At 42.9% G+C, this 24501-nt stretch overlaps 1 protein-coding gene across 4 annotated transcripts in view; it reads left to right on the plus strand.

Annotated features, from left to right (window-relative positions):
* LOC115088384 (eyes absent homolog 4) overlaps window positions 1–24501 on the plus strand; it is a 193984-nt gene that overhangs the window by 146056 nt on the left and 23427 nt on the right. For all 4 annotated transcript variants that reach the window (XM_029596600.1, XM_029596599.1, XM_029596601.1 and 1 more), the window contains exons 9-11: window positions 17248–17337; window positions 21103–21161; window positions 21253–21413. In XM_029596600.1, the coding sequence (XP_029452460.1) occupies window positions 17248–17337; window positions 21103–21161; window positions 21253–21413 (310 nt within the window). The remainder of the gene's footprint in view (window positions 1–17247; window positions 17338–21102; window positions 21162–21252; window positions 21414–24501) is intronic.

Genomic DNA, 24501 nt, shown 5'->3' on the forward strand with positions numbered 1-24501 from the left:
TTTGATATTATTTCATGTAAAATATAAATGCATAACTCTTAACTGTGTATATGGAATGTTGTGGGGGACGTTGTGCAAGGCTATAAGATCCATCTGGGGCACATAATACCCTTGCACCAGCCATGGGTTCGGGGGGGGTGGGAAGGGGTAATGGTGTCAGGTTAAGTTTTTATGGCTGAAGGGAGCTGGGTGTTTTTTTGGTGAGCCTGCAACAGAGAATGAATGACCGGGGGAGGAGGGGGCAGCACAATAATTGTTTGCACAGGGCAGCAAAAAAGCTACCGCCGGCCCGTGATGGTTCACAGACATTTTTTTTTACATTTCTAAAATGCAAATGTATGCGCATAAGTGTAAACCCCTCCTCAGTCTCACCTCTGGGAATGCCTGAGCTCAGTCCAAGTAAATTTATGTGTGAACATGACATGCGCACGTAAGCTTACCCGCCTATCAGGCGGGCAATTTTGTAAAAAGTCATTTTTGAGCATAAAACACTGTTTATAACCACTGAAGTCCCTTTAATAATTACCCTCCCTAAGAAGCAGTAGATACTACCTTTAACGGAACATATAGGGGTGACCACAGCACAGCAGCTACTACTCTTAACAAATATATTATTACCCATATACTGTAGAGTGAATGGCATAGATCTATTTCTACTATGAGGTCCCTATTCAGCCATTGCATAGCTCTGCTAGTTGAGCTGGTTATACATAACTAGTGCTGTATATTCAGCGGCACAGCCGGATAACTCAAGCCCCTGAACACCCCTTTAGCTGGATAAGGTGCTGAATATGCTGATTTTGACATTTAGAGTGACAACTTCTGAGTTGTCCATCTAAATGGCTTTTGATTATGGACCTCATAGAGTACAAAAGCACTATAGCAGTGATTCAGTCTGTTCAGAGACACGATAACTTCTGTTGTACAGAAGCAGTTGGCTCAGACGCGAAGGGGGAAGGTCCACCATAGTGCCACAAGTTACCCTGTTGAAAATGACTGGAAGTTGATGAGGTAGCATTTCCAGTAGAGTAAGGCCGAAATCGCTAGCAAGTCTATAGAAAATCATGGGGTTTGCTTCATCCCCTGTTGTTGCTATTGTTGGATTTTTAACCTATCATCTCACAATAACCAACTTATAATTACATTCTGTGCTTTGCTTTTTATTGGAGCTTATGCAATCTGAACAGGGAGAGAATTTAAACGGGTTGGCCTTTGTAAGTTCTGTTTTCTGATGTGACATGACCAGACAAAACAGAGGCCGGAAAGCAACTGTGCGCTGTTAGGAGGAGGATCCGGTCAATTGAATGTGAACTTGGAGAGAAACTCACTTAGCACTTCTGGTCATGCCTGCTTGAACAGAATTAATGTGGCGTGGTAAAATTAATGGCAGTTTATTGGAGCAATTGTGTCAGCGACAAATGAGCTGCCTGAACAAGTAAATTATAGTTTTCATTAAATGCAGCCAATAGAGTGAGTTTTCATTTGGCTTATTGTTAAAAGTAATTGGTTCAGAGGTAAAGGTTACTCTAAATCATCATTAAAAACTATGTAATGGAAATTATGTAAACTATATGGAAAATAAGTGATGCACTAACTTGACATTCATTTTTAAGTATATAATTTAATAATTGATAAAATTGTCATTTTTGTTTTTCTTCGAAATATACCAGATCAACTATATTTCAAGCCAAAAGCAGTGGGAGAAAAAGAGACATTGCAAAATCAGCTTAACATTCTTGTTGGCCTAGAATAAACTATAAACTAAAGGAGGCAAGCCTCACAAGTTTAAATCAAGAAAAAGAGTTCTACAGTCATGATAAGATGGGACGTAAAGTGTGAAGAAAAAATGTGTAATATAAATTCATCCTGGGGGGTTAGTAGAGTTGGTCTGAATAAAAGGAGTAAACAGGGCTGGATTTAAGATTATGGTGCCCACGGAGAGTGGGGTTTGCCCCCCAAAACTGGAGTGCAGCAGGAAGAGTCCTAGTTTTTGGCTGCCTTTAGATCTTGGCACCTTTATTTAGGTTTTTATATTCTGCTTTTTGGCACATAAAAGCAGATTATGTGCAGGTACTATGGATATTTCCCTCTCCTCACAGGGTCTGTAATCTAATTTTGTACTTGTGGCGATGGAGGGTAAAGTGACTTGCTCAAGGTCATAAGGAGTGGGATTTGAACCCTGGTTTCCCCGGGTTGTAGCCCACTGCTCTAACCACTAGCCTGCTACTCCTATGTTGCCCGTCCCTAACTCCAGGCCTGGGTGTGAGCTGGTCTGGATCCCGAAACAAATCTCATTTCTAAATTTGTAATGGCCTGATAGCGCCTCCTCTGCTGCTCTTACTTTCGGTGACTGGCCAGAATAAGATGTTTTCCCAAGAAAAAGTTAAAGTTGTCTAGATGTGTATTGTGATCCAAACTAGATTAAAGTAAATAACAAAAATCCGAATTCCCCCCCCCCCCCCCCTGCCTTTTATTAGACAAATAAAATAAATGCACTGTTTGAACTTTTTGGGGGGAGGTCAGAGAGATCCTAGACGGGCACTAACACGGAGCTCCAAGCCACGCGCAGAGGCTGTGTTTTTATATTTTCTCCGATTATATTTACCTGCAAAATAATGAAACAAAGGAGAAGTGAGGGAGCCCCCTAGCTCGCTTATTGTCAGCGCAGACCTCTGTGGGCCGTCTCGTGCACCGTAGGGGCTAGCAGTGAGGTTTGTGGCAGGAGCAGCCTCTCTCGGTTGCAACAGGAAACATCTCTAAGCCCTGGTGCTTGTGCCTCCTGCACCAGACTGCGGGCAGATCGCAGTTTCGTCTGATATGCTGGTACATAATGGTGTTGTGCATGGCAGCACATAATCCATTGTGAGTAATGGGAGAGCCATCAGCAGGGTTGCATGAAGAGAGTGGAGTGTATCTTGGGGAACCAGTCAGCGAGTTAAGCTTTGCCAGTTACTCCCTTATTTATTTATTTAAAAAGGTACTCATAGGAACAGCAGATAAAGACCAATACGGTCCATCTGGTCTGCCCAGCAAGCTGGGGTAGTAGCAACTGCCACTGCGTGCAGGCTGTCCTCAGTACTGCTTTATCCAGTATCCTGTCCATAGTGGATTACAGTTTATTTATTTAAAAAATGTAATAAAATATACGTAAGTTTAAACGACAAACAGCTTAAAAAAATAAAGGAAAACCAATAATGACATTCTTCCTAAAACAATCAACAGAAAAATCCTACAAACGAGCAAAGAATAAAATTAAGGTTCTTGCTCAAAGGCCTAGAAAAACAATAACCCTTTGATCTTCTTTCTAAAACTCAAATATCAATATTAGTTCCCTCAAGGGTCCTCCTACCTTTCCCATGCCTAAGCACAAAGCTCTGTCATAAGCTAAATGGTCAGCAATCCTAGTATGGTCGTTGCCTCCTAGGTCCCCTGTGTAGCCTCAGACAGACTGGACAATGTGAGCACCTGCATTTCCACTAGGTTTTCTAGTCACTTCTGTATTTGCAGCCTGCCAGACAGCTGGAGATACTCAGGAGTGGAAGACTGTAGTCATAAAACCACCATTCAACAGTGGAGTTCTATCACTTTAACCTACTTACAGTGGTCCATATCTAAATGTTCCCAAGATATTGTAGGATCATCAGCAGGTATTTTTGGAAGAGTATACTGGCAAGTTAGTGAGAGGGACCCTCAAATCTGCCCCTTATTAGTGTAAGAGCCCTGTAGTTTGGATCTGTTATGAAGGTCAGTGTAAGTAAGGAGGTGTGACACCCCAGTTGGATAGAACTCCTGCACCTATATGATGCAGCGGGGAGTATCTGAGGAGCCCCAAGAGATTGTAGTTGGAGTGGGAGCCAATCTGCAAACCAGAGACTGAGGGTGCCCACTCTCCACAAAGAGGTGCCATTGGGTTTTTCCTTTCACAGGGAAAGTACCAGGAGTTGGACCTTCTCACCACTGAGGAGTGTCTGGAAAAGAATTCCTATCCAGAAAAGGGGATTTGGGTCCAAGGTTGGGGTTACCAGTACTTCCAGGAAGGAGAAATTCATGGGTTTTAACAGAGAGGATCCTGAGAAATCTGAAGAGCAGAAGTAGTCAGGAAGCTGAGGTGTATGAAATTCCTCAATGGACTTGGGAGAGGTTCTTTAGTGAAGTGTTCACTAAGGCGGGATTTTGGTGGTGGGAGTCCTAAGGAGATTCTGGTTGAAAGAGGAGTCTGCCAGAAGCTCATTAGAGTGGGAGAAGCTGCTGAGAGATAACAGAATAGAGTTGTCTTCAAAGCAGGAGTTGGGAAGATCTGAGGCTTAATCCCAAGAGCTGACTTGTTTAGGAAGGCAGGTGAATTGCTGCTGAAAGTGACATTTAAATTTTGTGCAGTTTTGGACTTTTTTTTCACTTCTTTTGGACTTTGCATTACCTGCCATCTATGCCAGTAAAGAGTTTTATTGTTGAGCAATAGTCCCAGTGTGTGAATGGTGTTTTGTTTTTTTACTTAGGCTGGGCCGATGAGCAGAGAAAGGGCCTTGAAAGAGGCTTCTTTCCCTCTTGTGCAGTAAGCCCAGGAGGTCATGGAGCCTGCTCTTGCCATGAGCCTCCCCGTGATCCCCTGTTCCCAGGACTGGACTGATACAATGGTTACATTAGCCTAGAGCATCAGTCTGGGCAATTACAGGCTTCTAATGCAATCAAGATTGATTTATGTATTCATATTAAAATGTTTATATTCTGCCTATATCGACAGACATTGATCTACAGTAAGAACCCAAAGCACTGAAAAAGAGGCAAAACATAATAAGCTCATTAAAACAAACTAGATGGAACAAATCCATATGAATGAACTCATTATTTCTAATAGAATAACATCATCAAACTCAGTAAGTTAAAATCAGGTGTTGAATAGGTTAGGCCCTCGCGGAGCGAGTACCTGGTTCCAGGGAAAGCTTTGAGCGAGAGAAGATAACTCACTGGTATAGAAGGCAGCGATGACTTCAGGCAGAATGAGTATTCAGCAACCAGTCCAGGAACATGGGCCCTCGAGGAGCGCGTGCCGGTTTCTGACTGTGACCTGAAAAACAAAGAGAGAGCGAGGCCCCCGAGGAGCAGGTACCCCTGGTAAGTCCGAGGAGGCAGAGTAGCTTAGGTAGTGTAATCCTTGCTAACTCGATTAGTTAGCGATTTCTAAGACCTTATATATCTGGCACTGATCACGTCATATCAGGGGAACGCCCCTGAGGTTCGCGCCACTGCTGCTCGTACATCAGTCGGGGCCGCACGCACGCCCTTAGGCCCTTGTGAATCATGGCAGATCGCAGCGTCGAGCCGCTCCAGGGACACCGGTGGAAGACGGCAGAGAGACGCCGCGGCAGCCAACCTTCCATTTGAGCAAGAGGGAGTCACCAAAGAGTTGAGGAGGGCGGAGTGGGAGATGTCAAGCAGCGACAGTTGCAACATTACCCCCCTTCAAAGATTGATTTCCTCTTCGGGAACCAGGCTTGGGTTTTGAAGGATGCGCGAGGTGGAACTAACGAAGCATCTCTTTGTCCAGGATATTGGCTGAGGCTCCCAAGAGTTTTCTTCGGGACCAAAATCTTCCCACTTCAGAAGGTATTCAAAAGTATTGCCTCTCTTACGAACATCTAGGACCTCTTTGACTTTGAATTCTAAGTCGTCTTCTGCATTGTTGACAGGTAGATTTGAGGTTTGGAAGAAAATTTGCTGAGTATGAGTAGTTTCAGATGAAACATGGAAGGCGTTATGAATATCAGCAGCAGTGGATGAGCTGTCGGGACGTCACTGAGCTTCAGTGGAAGTAGCGATGTTGGGGAATGTCCATAGACCACTTCAAAAGATGATAATCCAGTAGTGGATCTTCCAGCTTGATGGAGGGACTCCTCACGTCTTCCACTAGATGTCTGAGATTGAAGTTGCCTTCTGCCTCTGGGTACATTGGGGCAAGAGTCTGAACCGTGACCAGTCCGTGAGTCCAAGAAACTGGAAGAGAAGGCCTCTTTTTCAGTGCTTTGTGTTCTTACTGTAGATGAATGTCTTTCGATATAGGCAGAATATAAACATTTTAAAATGAAAACATAAATCAATCTTGGTTGCATTAGAAGCCTGTAATTGCCCAGACTGATGTTCTAGGCTAATGTAACCATTGTATCAGTCCAGTCCTGGGAACAGGGGATCACGGGGAGGGCGGTATGGCCTAAGAACAGTCCTCCTGCAGGACTTAGGCCCATCCGTTCTCTGGATGAATGGAGCATGTAGATACATTATGGCCGGGCTGACCACAGTACGTGCAAAGACCGCGCTTCTTCCGAAGTCTTCTCTCTTTGGAAGTTAAATGTCCATGACCAAGTTGCATCGGTTCATCCTTCTCAGCAGCAAGAATTACTGGAACCATCCGAGGTGCAGAAATGGCACTAGCCTGTTTCAACCCAGGTAGCACCTTAGGCCGGAGTTCCTTCACCTTGTCCCGGAGCCAGTGATCAATCCGAGTGGCTAAGGCTACTAATTCGTCCAGCGAGTCAGATGTTTCGCAAGCAGCCAGCTCGTGAATTAAACGGGTATCCAGGCCTCTGCAAAAGAGTGTCTTGAGACATTTGGGGTCCCAGAGAAGTTCTGCCGCAAGAGTTTTGAACTCGATAGCAAATTCAGCCAATGATCTGCTGCCTTGCTTCAATTCCACCAAAGCAGAACCAGCTACAGCAGTACGAGCAGGGTCGTTGAAAACAGATTTAAACAAGTCCATAAATCCTTCTATGTCCTGCAAAATGGGGTCCTTGTGCTCCCACAAGGTAGATGCCCAAGACAAAGCCCTATCATCCAGGTATGAAAGGATGTAGGTGGTCTTGGAAAGAGCCATTGGAAATAAAGATGGCTGTAAGGTAAAGTGCATGCAGCACTGGTTTAAGAAGCCCCGGGCCATCTGAATTTCACCGGAAAAGCGGATAGGAGCCGCTAATGGTACAGCAGTTTTAAAGTTACCTCCTGTAACTGACCTTCTTGGTTGGAAGCTGTGCCTTGAATGTTCTGTGTGTGTAGCTGATGAAACGCTGAAGTAAGTTTCTCCAAGGCGTCTTGCTGCTCCACAATGCGCTGGGCCAGGCCTAGTATGGCCTGCAGAGCACTGAGTTATGCCGGATCCATGGAGTTAGCAATCTATTGGTGTTTGAGGTAGTTGTTGGTGGATCCTTGGGCCGGTGGCAGATGATGTCATCTCAGGGGAACGCCCCTGAGGTTTGCGCCACTGCTGGTACATCAGTCGGGACCGTGCCGCGTGCGCGCCCTTAGGCCCTTGTGAATCATGGCGGATTACAGCGTCAAGCCGCTCCAGGGACACCAGAGGAAGACGGCAGAGAGACGCCGCGGCAGCCAACCTTCCACTTGAGCAAGAGGGAGTCGCTAAAGAGGTGAGGAGGGCGGAGTGGAGACGTCGAGCAGCGACGGTCGCAATAATTTTCATACTGCAGGTGGGCATCTTTTATCATCAGCTGAGTAGAATGTGCACATTGGGATGTAGTGAATTAACAAATCAGTAAACTACTAAGGTGTTTCAAGCCTGAGAACTTTGAAAGTTAACATAATTGTCTTACAATTTACTCTCTACATTATCGGTAACCAATGTAGCTGCAGTAATTTCGGAGAGATATGCTCTCTTGAGATAGAGTAAGAGTCTATCCGATCTGTGGCATTTTGTTATATCTGTGGCATTTTGTTATATCTGCAGTATCTACAGCTGATATTTAGGAAGCCCAACAAAAAGGTTGTTACAATAATCAGTAAAAATCAAAATAAAAGTTTGAACTAAGACGCGAAAGCCTTCTGTAGATAAAATATATTTAAGTTGCTGGATCAGTCTAAACTTATCAAAAACAGCTTTCAAAGTGATTCTAATAGGAGATTTTAAAATCAGATGAGTGTCTATTACAACTCCTAAGCCTCAAACTTCAGTGGAAAATAAAATAGGGATGCCGATTACTTGCATGGTAGACAAGGTTTGCAACAGTTCTGCCCAACTAAGCCAGAGACCTTCTGTTTCTAAAATGTTTAGGACAAGTTTGTTCTGTTGCAACCAGTTATTTACTTCCTGAGTACAGGAAGAAGCAAGCACATCATGGGGCGGATTTCAGAGCCCTGCTCGCGTAAATCCGCCCAAAACCGGGCGGATTTATGCGAGCAGGGCCCTGCGCGCCGGGAAGCCTATTTTACATAGGCCTCCCGGCGCGCGCAGAGCCCCGGGACTCGCGTAAGTCCCGGGGTTCTCCGAGGGGGGCGTGTCGGGGGCGGGCCCGGTCGTCGCAGCGTTTCGGGGGCGTGGCTGCGGTCCGGGGGCGTGGCCGCGCCCTCCGTACCCGCCCCCAGGTCGCGGCCCGGCGCGCAGGAGGCCCGCTGGCGCGCGGGGATTTACGCCTCCCTCCGGGAGGCGTAAATCCCCCAACAAAGGTAAGGGGGGGGTGTAGACAGGGCCGGGCGGGTGGGTTAGGTAGAGAAAGGGAGGGGAAGGTGAGGGGAGGGTGTTAGAGGATTCCCTCCGAGGCCGCTCCGATTTCGGAGCGGCCTCGGAGGGAACGGGGGTAGGCTGCGCGGCTCGGTGCGCGCCGGCTATACAAAATGATAGCCTTGCGCACGCCGATCCAGGTTTTTTAGTAGATACGCGCGGCTCCGCGCTTATCTACTAAAATCCAGCGTACTTTTGTTTGCGCCTGGAGCGCAAACAAAAGTAGGCTATTCGCGCGCCTTTTAAAATCCGCCCCCATGAGCAGAAGCCATAAAGCCTCCAACTGGGAAAAGCAGTTGAATGTCATCTGCATGGATTCTAAGTTGTACACCAGAGGATTTCACAAGGATTCACAACCGTTATAGATAAATATTAAAAAGGACAAATGATTCCAGCTGCTAAAAATGTCCATAAAGCTTTTCACTCACCAGCTCTAATTTGAGATTTTGCAAAAAAGGTTCTAATTAATGCAAAACACCAGCACCTGTTCCAAAGTTGCACGGTCAATCTAACAAAATGGAGTAATTGATCGTATTGAAGGCAGTTCATATATCTAAAAGTCTCAAAACAGCAGCCCCTCCGCCATGTAAATTGCAAAGCAGAGTCTGTAAAAGATATGAAGCGTTTCCATGCTGTTCCCCTTCTAGAATCCATATTGTTATGTATTTAAAATATTGTTCTCTTCCAAAAAGTTATCTAGTCTTAACAAGACTTTTTCATTATTCACCTTAAACTGGAACTGCTGGAAAATCAAGTGAGGCATTTGAATTTGCAAGTTTTATACCTACAAGTCCTGACACCTTGCCTCTGCTGAATATGTTTAACAAGTATTTCACAGAGATCCTTAAAATTCCAAAAGATGTGATTCCTCCTACCAGCAGAGTCGACCATCTGCCTTCTCATAGGAAATTGTGCAAGGGGAAAAACCATGTGGTTTAGACCTTATTGGGTTATTAGAAAGATGTGCTGTGGAGGAAATTAGTAGATCTATTTTCTTGGTGACTTTTCCTTTTGAGCAGGTCCGTAGTTCAATTCTGTGCCCTTTCTCATTGTTATAAACAGGTTCTTTTCTATGCATATAGAATCTGAGTATTTAAAGATGAAAGAAATGTCTGTCTATGTATGCCATTGGGTTGTTTTTCTTGGTGCTTGAAATATGCCCTCCTTTTTCTTGCACGTATTTAATTGTTTGACAATACTAGATATATTTTCTGTGAACCCTCGGATTTGAGAATTCTAAAGTATTGTCTGATATGGGCATGAGGATTTTTGGACTTTGCATTGTATAACTAGGATAGGCAACATATTGAGTTTACACTAAATATTATGGTATGGTCACTCTCCACACAACTTAGCTTGAGCTCGATAAATGGATGCAGGAGGATCTTGCAAGTCTGGAAGACTGGGCTTCCAAATAGCAGATGAAATTTAACGTGGACAAGGGCAAGGTGATGCATACAGGGAAAAATAACCCTTGCTGAAGTTATACAATGTTAGGTTCTATCTTAGGAGTTACCACCCAGGAAAGAGATCTAGGCGTCAAAGTGGATAAATCATTGAAATCGTCGGCCCAGTATGCTGTGGTGATCAAAAAAGCAAACAATGTTAGGAATTATTAGGAAGGGAATGGGAAATAAAACAGAGAATATCATAATGCCTCTGTATCTCTCCATGGTAAGACCGCACCTTGAATTCTGTGTGCAGTTCTGGTCGCCACATCTCAAAAAGGATATAGCTGCACTGAAGAAAGTGCAGAGAAAGGTGACCAAAATGATAAGGGGCATGGAATGGTTTCCCTATGAGGAAAGGCTGAAGAAGTTAGGGCTGTTCAGTTTGAAGAAGACTGAGGGGGATATGATAGAAGTCTACAAAATCATGAAAGGACTTGAACAAGTTAATGTAAATCGGTTATTTATGCTCTCAGATTATAAAAGGACCAGGGGGGCACTCCATGAAGTTAGCAAGTAGCTCATTTAAAACAAATCAAAGAAAATTATTTTTCACTCAGCACATAGTTAAGCTCAAATTCATCGCCTGAGGAAATGGTTACAGCAGTTAGTGTAATTGGGTTTAAAAAAGGTTTGGATAATTTCCTATAGGATAAATCCATAAACTGATATGATGGTAATTAATAAGTAATAGTAGCTTGTGATCTATCTAATGTTTGGGATCTTGCCAGGTACTAATGTTTGGTATCTAATGTTTGGGATCTTGCCAGGTACTTGCCAGGTACATCAAGCCCAGTATCCTGTTGGAAACAGGATACTGGGCTTGATGAACCCCATGGTCTGACCCAGTATGGCATATCTTACGTTCTTATGTAATGCCTGCTAGGACTTGGTGTTAACATGAGACTTTTTTATTTCCAGAGCTGAAGCTAAATAGCTTGACCATGCTAAACTGAGCACGCTCTGTTTTGTTTTCCACCTAATTACTCCTGCAGGCTTCTAAGGAGTATACAGCTAAACATAGGGGTTACCCCCATGTTTCCCTTAAGGGTAGTAACTGCCACTCCGTGCAGGTTACCCCCATGTTTCTCTTAAAGGTAGTAACTGCTGCTTTGTGCCGGTTTAGCTTTTGTATTTATTCCCATCCTCTAGCCTTTAGGGATCCACAGTGTTTATCCCACGCCCCTTTGAAATCCTTCACAGTTTTAGTCTTCACCACTTCCTCTGGAAGGGCATTCCAGGCATCCACCACCCTCTCGGTGAAGAAATACCTCCTGACATTGGTTCTAAGTCTTCCTCCCTGGAGTTTCAAATCGTGACCCATAGTTCTACTAAATTGTTTCCAATGGAAAAGGTTTGTTGACGACCATGGATCATTAAAACCTTTCAAGTATCTGAAGGTCTGTATCTTATTTATTTATTTATTTAAATTCTTTTATATACCGAAGAATAGCAATCTGCCTTCTCTCCGGTTTACAGTATAACAACTTGATACAGGTAAAGAACTTGATACAGACAACGAACAATAAAAAGGGTATCATGTTAACTAGATATAACGGAAACATTGTAGAAAGATTTGAGGGAAACCAATCTAACAATCTAACTATCTAACTATCACCCCTGCTCCTCCTCTCCTCCAGGGTGTACATATTTAGGTTCTTCAACCTCTCCTCATAAGGCATTCAATGGAGACCAGCCACCATTTTGGTCGCCCTTCTCTGGACGGCCTCCATCCTGTCTCTGTCTCCTTTGAGATACAGCCTTACTAGTTTCATGGAGTGCCCCCTAGTCCTAGTGTTGTTTGAAAGAGTAAGAACATAAGAACATACCATACTGGGTCAGACCAAGGGTCCATCAAGGCCAGCATCCTGTTCCCTGTTTACCTGTTCCACCCCACTCATGATTTTATAAATTTCAGTCATTTCCCTTCTCACTTATCTCTCTTCCAAGCTAAAGAGCCCTAATCTGTTTAGCTTTTCTCCATAAGGAAGCTTTTCCATCCCCTTTATTTATTTATGTATTTATTTATTTTTAAAAAGCCAATTACCCCCGAGCCTTACGTTAAGGGTAATAATAATTACAATCAAAATAAAGCAACTGTCAAACCCATAACAAAATTACTGCTAGTAATATTTTTATGTGGTGAGCAGCCTTCCTGATCATTCAGACAAATCTGCTTGAATGTACTTTGCTCTTGGCCTTGTCCGTAGAAGCAGTTATTTATTTATTTATTTATTTATTTCGGATTTTTATATACCGACATTCTGCCCTTTTTCCCTAATTTCTGTATCAGTACTGCAGACCATAAAAGTCGGGGCCCAGCATTGGTTGTATCTGAATCCAATTCCCCTTTTACGCGGTTTTAGTCGTGCTTACTAATATTTGTTCCAAGAGACGTGGTCTAACTGTTGCAAGGAGGTATGCAAACGTTTAATATGATTATCTGTATCTGGATATGACTATGGTGTTTCTTGTATTATGATGTTTATATCTCTTATAGTTCTATGCAGTGTTAATATTTTGCTGGTGTGTTTGTATTTTGTATTACGCCATGGTGTTTGATTTTAGAGAATAATTTTTACCCACAGATTTTAGCCAGATTTATGTACATAAAAACGCTTTGGCATAGACCCACCAAGGGCAGGAGTAACTTTGTGCATGTGGATTTATACGTTTTGAAAATTAACAGAAGAAAGTTCTTTTTTACTCAACGCACAATTAAACTCTGGAATTTGTTGCCAGAGGATGTGGTTAGTGCAGTTAGTGTAGCTGGGTTTAAAAAAGGATTGGATAAGTTCTTGGAGGAAAAGTCCATTAACTGCTATTAAGTTCACTTAGAGAATAGCCACTGACATTAGCAATGGTTACATGGAATAGACTTAGTGTTTGGGTACTTGCCAGGTTCTTGTGGCCTGGATTGGCCACTGTTGGAAACAGGATGCTGCGTCAGTATGGCATGTTCTTATGAGTAGATGTGAATCGGTTATTTACACTTTCAGATAATAGTAGGACTAGGGGGCACTCCATGAAGTTAGCATGGGGCACATTTAAGACTAATCGGAGAAAATTCTTTTTCACTCAATGCACAATAAAGCTCTGGAATTTGTTGCCAGAGGATGTGGTTAGTGCAATTAGTGTAGCTGGGTTTGAAAAAGGTTTGGATAAGTTCTTGGAGGAGAAGTCCATTAACAGCTATTAATCAAGTTGACTTAGGGAATTTATTTATTTATTTAATTCTTTTCTATACCGATATTCATGACACATGTCATAGCACGTCGGTTTACATCAAACATGGGGAATTAACATTAACAGTGATCATAGCTAGAGAGCTACTGATAAGAGTTAAGGGAAGAGGTAAGTTACAATGAACGGGGTTACTGGAACTTGGAGGTTAAAGAGAGTTTGGAGAGAAGAACAGTTAAGTGACGGTATAAATATATGGAAACACAACAGTAAGAGGAACAGATTAATGATATATGTTATCATAATAGAATATACAAAATAAATATGTGGAACACAATATATAGAATGAAGAATATAACGTTACAGTTTAAATGGTTATGGATAGGCTTGTTTGAAAAACCATGTCTTTAGTTTTTTTTTAATCAGGGTTATTAGGTGGACATGTGATTTATTTTTACACGCCTAAAATACAGATGCATATACTTTCATAAAATAGGTAGAGAAAGTAAGCATTTTCTGACATTGCAAAATATGCATTTACTATAACATATGTGCATACTTTTAGGGCAGAAATACACAGTATTTTATAAACTGTGCAGCACTTGTGATACAGTTGAAAAAATAATTTCCTAAATCTCTCCACGTCTGCTTACACATGCAAATTGTGTACTGCAGACAACTTTGAAAGTTAAGCTCCTGATGCTTATTTCTGGGCAGGATGACTGGAAAGGTGATGAGGATGTGAGCAAGCACATGGAGAAGGGAGATTCAGCTAATAATTCTATATGTGGATTTTTTAAATAAGATCCCTTCATCAGGATGCACTGTCCAGTCCTCACTGCCCCTGGGAATGCATGTTGGGTGTTTTTGGCTGGGAGAACAGTTATGGTGGATATTATCATGGCACCCTGAACCCAGAAGGTCCCATTGATCAAGGAACTGAAGAAGGAAGAGTGTGCGCTTTAGAAAAGCAACTTTTAAAGACCAAAAAATAGAAAAATCTGGAAATAAATCAGGAAATGGCTCTGGAAAAGATCATGAGTTTTCGGGAAAAGGGTTGAAAATGGAGACAAAGAACTTTGGGGAATTTTTTGTGCTGAGTAAATTAAAAAGAAATTAAAAATTGAAACGATTTGATGGAGCTGGTACAAAGGAGCACAACATATGTTCAGAGAGGGTATGAATGAGCAGAATATTAAGAAGCCCAGACTCCACCCCTCACAAGCCATCTGTAAAAAGCAGCCTTCCATGAGAAGGGAGAAGACATTGTGGAGCAAATTGCTGCCTGGAGGAGAGGAACTTGCCACCATAGTCATCTGCCTGCAGATGGTAGCCTTCATGCGCCTCTAGACACTGCCAGGCTGAGCTGATGCCAGGGACTCACTCTACCCCTCCCACTGATGTAATCTCAGGCCATCCATAAAAGGCAGACTTCTGCAGCGACAGGACACCTCTGAGGGGGTGACCCAAAGAGGAGTCATTCCTTGGGGAGCTTCTTAGGAAGCTAATTAGGAGCTCCTGGGGTATGTTTTATGGCGCTATGTGGAATGTGTTTTAGCCTGATACGGTTTATAAGGGGATTGAAAGGCTTAAATAGCATGTGATTGTGTTATCGTTTAGGAATTGTAGGGAGCATTTGCGCCAAGCAAATTCTGAGTGAAGAGACTTGGGAGGACGGGTGCATTATAAATTTGGGATGTACTGTATATTTTTAATTGATAGTTTTATGTGTATCGTACATTTAAATATTTTTATGCTGATGTTATTTATTTATTATGTATTTTAATTGATTTATTGATATATTTGTGTATTGATGAACTTCATGATTTATTGATGTATTATGATTTATGATGTATTATGTTTTGTTATAATCTGTATACCAACAAGCTAAGGTAAAGTCCAAATAGGAAAAGAATATTGCGAACCTGAAACTCACGCACTTTAAAATATAATAAACTGCTAGTCTAGAATCAATCCCACCACTTCTAAAATGCTTAGTTATGTTAGACTTCTTCAAGATCTAATAAGGACCATCATAGATAAAAACCCAGCTTATTGGCTCGATGCTCACAGCTTGGGCACACAAATTATAATCATAAAATGTATTTAGCTGATGCATAGTCAGTTACGAGACCCGTAATCTGACTAAGTACTTTTTTATATGCTCATTTAAAAAAACACATAAACAGTCAAATTTAGAACCTATGACTATAATCTATGGACCCAAGCTGTGAGCACTGAGCCAATAAGATGGGTTTTTATCTGTGATGGTCCTCATTACTTCTTGCAAAAGGCTAATATAACTAAGCATTTTAGAGGTGGTGGGACTGATTCCAGACTAGCAGTTTATTATATTCTAACATGTATTGAGTTCCAAGATTTTGGCTGTAGAAAGGCATACCCCTAACCAATAATAAAATATACTTAAGGATCTTATCGCATCTAAGTTATCATGGGATAAAAAGGAAAATATTTTCATGGATCAGGAATTGGTTGAAAGATGGAAAATAAAGGATAAAACCAGAAGGTTACATTTCACAGCAGAGGAATGTAGGCAGTGGTATCCCACAAGAATCAGTGCTGGAACAGCACAGATGAATTTATAAATAAAGAATCTGGAAAAGGGAGTAAACAGTGATGCGGAAATGTTTGCAGATAATACAATATTCCTGCAGATAATCAAACCTCAGACTGATAGCGAAGAGCTACTAATGGATCTCAGAAAGTTGAGTGGATGGGTGTTAAAGTGACAAATAAGCTTCAGCACAGATAAGGGCAGATTAATGCACATGAGAATAAAACATCCTAACATCTCATGCACATTAATGGTTGTTACTACTCAAAAAGTAGATATTACATTGTGGATAGTGCTCTACAAATATTCAATTATGCAGGAACAGTAAAAAAAAAAAATATAAGGTTAATAAAAAATCAGTTTCTAAAAAGAGCTATTATAATGTTAAAATACTACGAAGGATAGTGGCACCTCACAGATAGACTAAGGCAAAAGCTTTCAAGTCCATTTCATCGAATGCCCCTCAGGAAGTAGACTGTTGTCCTTGAATGTTTATGCTCAATTACTGCCTGATCCACTACGACTTTTCTTCCATTCGGTATCTATGAGAAAATGTCTTGATGCATCAGGCCCTTAGTCTGTTAGACTATGTGTCATTTTTTGCAACTTCAGACTAATACGGCTACCTCTCTGGAAATTAAATATTAGACAATAAAGGACAATCAGAAAACAGTATGGAGGCAACTTTTAAAAGGATTTAGGCATGTAAATCAGCTTTTGAAAATTACTGTGTTTATGCATGAAATTTCACAGAATTTTCAAAAGGTTTTACGCATGTAAATAGGCTTTTGAAAATTGGTACAATATATATAATACTTTTATGCAAATTCACTCCAAAGCCATTATAAAAAATCCATTGCATGCCCACCTCTGGACTACTGTGTGCAGTTCTAGTCATCCCATTTCAAAGGACATACTATTGTACTCGTAGTAAAGGTTGAAACAGGGGCTGTCTTTCTGGGGTTCTAAAGAGAAACACTGCAATATCATTTAATAACAAAGTGATAACCCCAAATTATTTTGAAATCGGACATAAGATCCAAATTTTTCCAGACGTTGCCCGGACCACACAGGCAAGGAGGAAGTATTTACTCTCATTGAAAAATCGAGTGGTGGGAATTGGTGCAACATTTTTTCTTAAATTCCCTTGTGTGTGTAATATAACATACCAAGGGAAGAAATTCCGTTTTGTGGATCCTGTCCATTTAGAGACTTTTTTGTTAAATAAATCACAAAGTTAGGTTTTGAGATGGAAGGACAAAAATAGCAAATTGTTTCTTCCTCCTGATATATGAATGGTTAGTGATTTCCATTATGATAAGGATAATGGAATTATTAATCAATATTTATGTATAATAGTTACCTTATTCCCCCGATTATGTAAATTGTAAACAAATATGATTGAATATGGTTATACTGATTATTTAATTTGTGATTATTGTTGTTTTACATATTTCTTAATTCTTTATATGATATTGTCATTGAAGAAAATTAATAAAGTATAAATTAAAAAATATATATATTTTGAAATTGTTTTGAAGGATCCACCAATGGCAGTAACCCTTGGACTTCGAATGGAAGAAATGATTTTTAACCTTGCTGATACGCATTTATTTTTCAATGATTTAGAGGTAAGACTGTTGACCACATTAATCTGTTATGTAACAGTTATTTATTGTGAATTAGCGAGGATCCTAAAATATACTAATAAGTATTAAAAGGGAATGTTAATTGTTTCAGAAAATATTAATTTGCAGTGAGATCTTTCAAAACAAGCGCCTGTTATGAAAATGAAAATAAGTGATTTGCCATTATGTGCAAGTCTCCTGGAACTAGACATCCGTGCATTTTGTTAAACTGATGTTTGTGTCTGGTATGTAGATATTAATGTGTTGAAATCCGAGCCTGTGTGATGTATTAGGGGTAAAAATGTATCTGGTGGACTCCATGTTTTTGCCCATTTAATGTTTGCATTTTTATGAAAATGGAAGACCTAATGTTCTACTATCTCTCTCATTACTGGAGTGAAAACATATTCTGCCTTCATTTTGCATATTTCTAGGAGCGGTTTTCCCCTGATCCTTCAGGCCTTTGTGCCCATGAGGACCCTCTACAAGTTCTCAGGGCGATAGGGTGCCGCAGTCTGACACAAGGAACTGATACCACATGCGCTGGGGGGGGGGGGGTCAATCTGGAAAAACATCACAAGCAAGAAAACACTATTTGTGAACCGAGTCAAACAAACCCAAATCAAAGTATTAGTCTAGAGAAAAGAATGTCACTCCAGCAGCACACACTGGACCCATCAGTGATTTGTGGACCCTACCCTTTTCACTCAGAGAAAGAAGGGGTTCACAGGAGGGTAATCCCCCCTGGTTCCCTTACTGCTCCTCGGGAATGCCGAGAGGTAGTGGATGGGGGGTCGCATCTCCACCACTCTCTGGTCAATTCATCTATCAGCCACTTAATGTGGGGCAGTATCGAAAGCTTTGTTTGAAATTCAAATACACCACAACCAGTGTCTGCCCCGATCTGATCCTCTGGTCACACTCAATCAAAGAAATGGAAGAGATTTCTCTGTCCCAGTTTTCCTCTGGTAGAAACTTGCTGCCTGGGATTCCAGAAGGTGCTGGACTCCCATGCTACACTTTTATCTCATTCAGAAGAATCTCCATTAGCTTTCCCACCATCAAAGTCAAACTGACTCGTCTGTCATTTTCCGCCTCCTTCCTGTTAGTACCTTTTTAAGGAGGGATAATGTCGACTTTTCTCCAGTCCTGCCAACAACACTGCCATCTCCAAAGATCTATTGGACGGCAGACCCTGTAGAATCTCTCTGATATATCCTGATATCGCAGAGGCGGATGTACCCAATTGCAGACAGATTCATTTAAGTTTCGATTTATATTCTGCTTTTTGTGACTGGTCAGTCACTTCTAAACAGATATTTCCCTATCCTCAGAGGTCTTATAATCTAAGGAAGTCATTTACCGAGGCCGTATTAGGTCTTTAACGCATGATAAATGCCTTAATGGAGATAATGTGCGGTTTTTCAAAAACAGTGTGCTATCTCGCTCCCAAAAAACTGGCTCAGCATGGGAATGGGAGTGAGCGGATTTGCATGCCTCAAAATTCACAGGCCACATTATTTGATATAAAGTTAGCTATAGTTCAAGAGCTGTAACTAATACACATCCCAGTTCTGTCATTTAAAGGGCCTGAGTGGTACGAATAATCCCCCTCAAGTATTCCAAAAGCACCAGGGGTCTCGAGAGAGCCCTTGGCCCACCCAACCCCTGCTGCCCCTTGAGATGGACAAAGTTAAAAAAAAATGTTTTTAAAGTCTGAGGTCCCCGGTGCGGGCTCTGTCACCTCCCCTGGTCCTCTAACCCTCCCACACACATACACAACCTAACCCAAACTCCCCCAGCCCTTTCCTAACTAGCACTGGTGGTCCAGTGGAGCCTGGAGCACGGTCCAAGGCTCTGGACCCGGTACCACCATTTTCAAAATGGAGCTAGCTGGCAGATGTCATACCATTGCCCCTATCAGTGATCAGTGGTGTATTTGAATTTGTTTGGGTGCATGATGGCAGCCCTGGGATGTGAGAGTGCCATCATGAGCTAATCCTGAGAGTATTTTTGCTGCTGTATTGTTGCAGATGGTATTTTACAACTGTGGAACGATTGCTGCTGCTTTGTGAATTCAGCAGTGTTTTCCCCTTTTCACAGCTTAGGAAGTAGACCCTTCAGTTTGTACCTGAAGCAGTGGAGCGTGAAATGTTACAAGGACTATCAGCAGGATTTGAACCCTGGCTTTCCTGGTTCATAGCCAGCTGCTCTCACTGCTAAGCTAATCTTCCATTTGCAAATGCAACTAGGGTGCTCTATGCCCTTTTTGAGCATGCTGTTTTCCTCTTGCAAACTCCTTTGCAAAACGTATGTAAAATCACTAATAAGCTGAGAAACCAGGCAATTCAGCCCTTTAGTGATACTGCACCTCAGGAAGTTTCTGTTTTCTTGAGATAAAAGTCCAAGATTTTCACAGGGACTTTATCCCAAGAAAAATGCTGCAAATCTAACCCACAATAAAAAGCTTGCAGTGTACAGCTCATTTTGGTGAAATTCTTCAGCATTTAGTACATAGGTTGGAGAGAGAGAGACTGAATGTAGCAAAGTCCGGTCACCTTCCTAGTTATAGATCTATAATAGTGTGGCCTTAAAACTCGGGGTGAGGAATCGAGGGTAGGGAAGGCTTGGGGGCCAGTTTTAGATACACTGTCATAGGTACAAACAGCACAGTAGATACCTGTGAAGACTGGGTATCATTTAGAGCACTGAGCATTGAAAGAAAAGTAGATTTTTACACTGTGCTCTCTATCTAGCCTCTCTTTCTCTCTCTCTCATGACAAAATGCAATAAAAACTTTTTCAGCCAGTACAGCAAATTGAGATAATAGTAAAATAATATGCATTGAAATAACTATGCATTGAAATAAATGGAAAATTTGCCTAGCCACGCCCCGGGCATTAGGCTTGCTTATAACTATAGCAAAATGATAAATCTAGGCCTCAGTTTTATGCATGTAAATAGTGGTTATAAAATCAACAGGAGTTCAGTGCATGTAAAAATATCTGAATTACGTGCATACTTTTACATAAATTTCAGTTGGCTGAACTGGTGTGTCCCCTGTTTGTTGCAATCTTGCAAAACTGCTAATATCGCACTTTGCTAGCAAGAATAAATTCTACACGTGGATTTATGTTATAAAGAAGTTCTGTTAGTTGACGTGCTGCTTCTAACCCGCATCAGATTGCAAAATCTCTCCAAGATTGTAAAATGCAAGAAGAACTGGAGCTTGAGATGGACGTAATTTATGCAGCCTTATTCCTCATCCTCAGACAGAATGGGAAAGCCTTCAGAAGGTCACACCAAAGGAGCAAGTAATGCAACACTCCTATGTTGACCCCTAGCTACTTCTTCCCAGGGCTGACCTTAGGAAAGTGCAGGGCCTAGGGCAAATCAACTGCAGTGGGGCCCCGTAATGCAGAAATGATAGTGCTGGAGATGGAGCTATCCATGGCAGCACAGGGCCTAGGACAATCACCTCTATTGCCCCCCCAAGGACACAGCCCTGCTTTTTTTGCCTTACGTTTGTAAGAGTCTGAGTGTAGAAAGAAAACAGAAATAGGAACAGTTACGGTAGCTATTACTCTGAATCTAGGGAGACACTGCCATCTTCTGGTTCACTGATTAAACAGAGAAGCCTACATTCTTGCCTCGGAAAACACTCATGTTCAAGCTAGAACACCATTTTCAAAAGTCTTTTGCTACCCTGTTCATGTCAGAGAGATAAGAAGGCGGTAACAGTTTTCAAAACTTGATGTCTTTTCACAGGAATGTGATCAGGTTCACATAGACGATGTTTCCTCAGATGATAACGGGCAGGACTTGAGGTAAGGGCAGCTTATGTACTCTATGAACTGGACCGTTCAGCTCAGCATTAAGCCTTCATTTGCTCATTTGTGTCTGCCTCTGTCTCTCAAGTACGTACAGTTTTGCAACTGACGGATTCCATGCAGCGGCAAGCAGTGCCAACCTCTGCTTGCCAACCGGGGTAAGAGGAGGGGTTGACTGGATGAGGAAGCTGGCTTTCCGCTACCGACGAGTAAAAGAGCTGTACAATACTTACAAGAACAATGTGGGAGGTATGTGTGGAGTTTCCCGTACTTCAAAGAAAAACGGAATTATGAATGTGAACGATGTTATGGCAGGGCTTTGCGTTTGAGTATAGAATTAGTGCTCGAGAATCTAGAGCGATGACACCAGAAAGTGAATGGTAGGGGTGTGCATTCATTTTAAACGAATTTGCAATACTGAGTGCATAAAGGGCAGTTTGTTTCACTCAGGGAGCTACAAATGAATTCAAGCCCCCCCCCCCCCCCCAAATTACACAAATCTTATTCGCATCGCTGGTACCTCAGCCTCCGCTTAGGCTCAAAGCGGAGGCCTCACCTAGGGCATAGGCTGAGGCCCAAAGCAAGGGCCGCAGCTTAGACTCAAGCATGACACCAGGGTCCCATCCTAGGCCTGGGCCCACACCAGAGCCTCGGCCTGGACCTCAGCAAAGGCCCAGATCATCCAGAAAAATTACTTAACCTGATCCATTGGGTATCCAAAGCGAGGTCTGGCCAGGTCCCGACACTTGGGCCTCACCCTATGCCACAGCCCAGTTCGGAGGCTAGGGCCCGATGCCGGGGCCCCACCTGGAAGCCAGGTCCCGGCGCCTGGCCTGGGTCTGAGCCAAGGCCCAGCCGCCAGGACGCAGCCTCTGGGTCAGACGTCAGTGTCAAACCTACGTCCTCCAGGCTGAGGCTCAGCATTGGGACCCGGCCTCCAGGCCAGACCACTGTGTCAGGCCTGGGCTCAGACCCCAGCCCAGGCATTTGGACCCGGCGTTGGGCCTGGGTCCAAGCAAGAGGACCCAGCCTTCGGTGGATCGAGCCCCAGCATTGGACCTGGAATCTTGCCTGGGCAGAGGGCCCCAGCTCCGGTTTAGGCTCCGAATTCAGGCCTAGGCCGAGGCATCGGCCTTGCGTAAAGCGGTGACCTACCTTTGGCTCGGGCCTTGCCCTCACCGGCAGATCCCCACCAGACCAGGGCAGATCCTGGCTGGGGCATTTTTCTGGGTAGGAGGATTGGATGGTGGGATTGGGAGGCCTCCTTTCCTTTCCTTTTTATTTTTATTTTTTTTTATATTTGATTCTTTTTTTTTTAAACGAGAGAAACAAATCAAACTTTCCATGACTCGAAATTCATAGGTAAAAAAAACCTCTGGAAAATGAACTGAAAAAAAAATGTTTTTTAATCCTGCACATCCTTAGTGAGTGGCTGCTTGTTTTGAAATGACAGCGCATGGTTGTCGGTGTGAGAAATTCAGGTCAGCAAGTGAACTATAGAATTTCTAAGTTAAGCTTGGAAGAGGAAAGAAAAACCTGGCCTGCAGTGTTGTCTGGGATAACACAGCCTATGCTTGTAATGTCCGAGCCAGACCCCAGGGCTCACTGTGAAAATCTAACCACCTTTCCTATCTGTTAGAAGAAGCATGAAAAGGGAAAGAATGGGGAAATTCCTAAAATGGACATTAACCCGCCTCTAGAGGCTATGTTTGCTGCAGTACTGTCAGCGGATGCAGACATTTGGAGCAGTTATGTATTTTCAAAAGCGTTATTAAAAGAAACATTAGATAAGGCCCATTGTGTGGACGCGGGTTGAATAGGCGCTGATCAATCCCCTAATGCAGTAAGGGGATTAGCGCGTATTCAACGTGCGTCCAACGCGGAGTGAGTCTAATAGCGCTCATCATGTGCAAATGCCTGTGAATGAGGCTATTTGGCATTCACTCCCGATGCAATGAAATAAATGTGCCTGCGGCAGGCATTAATAGCTGAGCGCATTTAAAACAAGTACAGAAAAGCAGAAAAAAAAACTGTTTTTCTGTCCTTCCTCCTACTTAATAGCGTAGCGATATTAAGTAAGTAGGAGGAAAAACAGAAACAAGTTTTTTAAAAAAAAAAATCACTTGACAGTCGGATGCAGGAAATAGACGCTCAACTGACAAGCGTCCGTTTCCTGAACCCCCGGTGCCAGATTTTCTAACCGGCGGACGGCCGAGTTAGGAAAACCGATCGGGTTTTCATTAGCAAGGAGGCGCTAGGGTCGCTTGCACGCCCCTCGCGCCTCCTTGCTGACACGACCCCCTAATTTAAATATTTCATGGGCCCCCCCCCCCTTGCGGGCGCCTGGGGCATATTAAGAAAGCGGGCGCTGACTATTCAGCGCCCGCTTTCTACGCACATTTATTGCTTCGGTTCCTATGTTGCGGACCGATACAGTACAGTGCGCTCCGATGGAGCGCACTGTTAACCCACCATTGGATGCGCGTTTCCCCTTACCCCTTATTCAGTAAGGGGCCGAAAACGCGCGTCCAACCCGCCAAACCTAATAGCGCCCTATTAGGTATTCCCGCGCGATTCAGAAAACAAAATGTGCAGCCAAGCCGCACATTTTGCTTTCAGAAAAATTTCTTCGGACACCGGGAAAGTGCACAGAAAAGCAGTAAAACCTGCTTTTCTGTGCACCCTCCGACTTAATATCATGGCGATATTAAGTCGGAGGTCCCGAAGGGTAAAAAAAGTAAAAGAAAAAAAAAAATTTGAAGTCTGCCTGCGGCTGTGGGGTCAAAAACCGGATGCTCAATTTTGCCGGCGTCCGGTTTCCGAGTCCATGGCTGTCAGCGGGCTCGAGAACCGACGCCAGCAAAATTGAGCGTCGGCTGTCAAACCCGCTGACAGCCGCCGCTCCTGTCAAAAAGGAGGCGCTAGGGACGCGCTAGTGTTCCTAGCACCTCCTTTTGCCTGTTTCTACCGCCGGGCCTCATTTAAATACAGAATCGCTCACACAGGCGAGTGGCTCTCCCGCGGACTTTACTGAATCGGCCCGTTAGTGAGCATGCAAAATAATATTGTAATGCAGGTGGTTAATATTAGAATAGCACCTTATTTCTTTTTTTCTTCTGGTTAGCATGGTACTACAGGAAATGTATGCAGTCATCCAGTTTGTTATAATTTCCTTTTTATATCACTGTACATAAAGGGCCGGATTTTAAAAGCTCTATGCAAGTAAATCGCCTTACGTGCACCAGGCCTAGTTTCAAAAGGCCCGGGACACGTGTAAGTCCCGGGGCTTTACTAAAGGGGCGGGGGAAGGGCCAGAGGCCTCACACACAGCGGGCAT

This window comes from Rhinatrema bivittatum, chromosome 3 (genome assembly GCF_901001135.1).
Source record: "Rhinatrema bivittatum chromosome 3, aRhiBiv1.1, whole genome shotgun sequence".
In the NCBI taxonomy this organism is placed as follows: Eukaryota; Metazoa; Chordata; class Amphibia; order Gymnophiona; family Rhinatrematidae; genus Rhinatrema; species Rhinatrema bivittatum.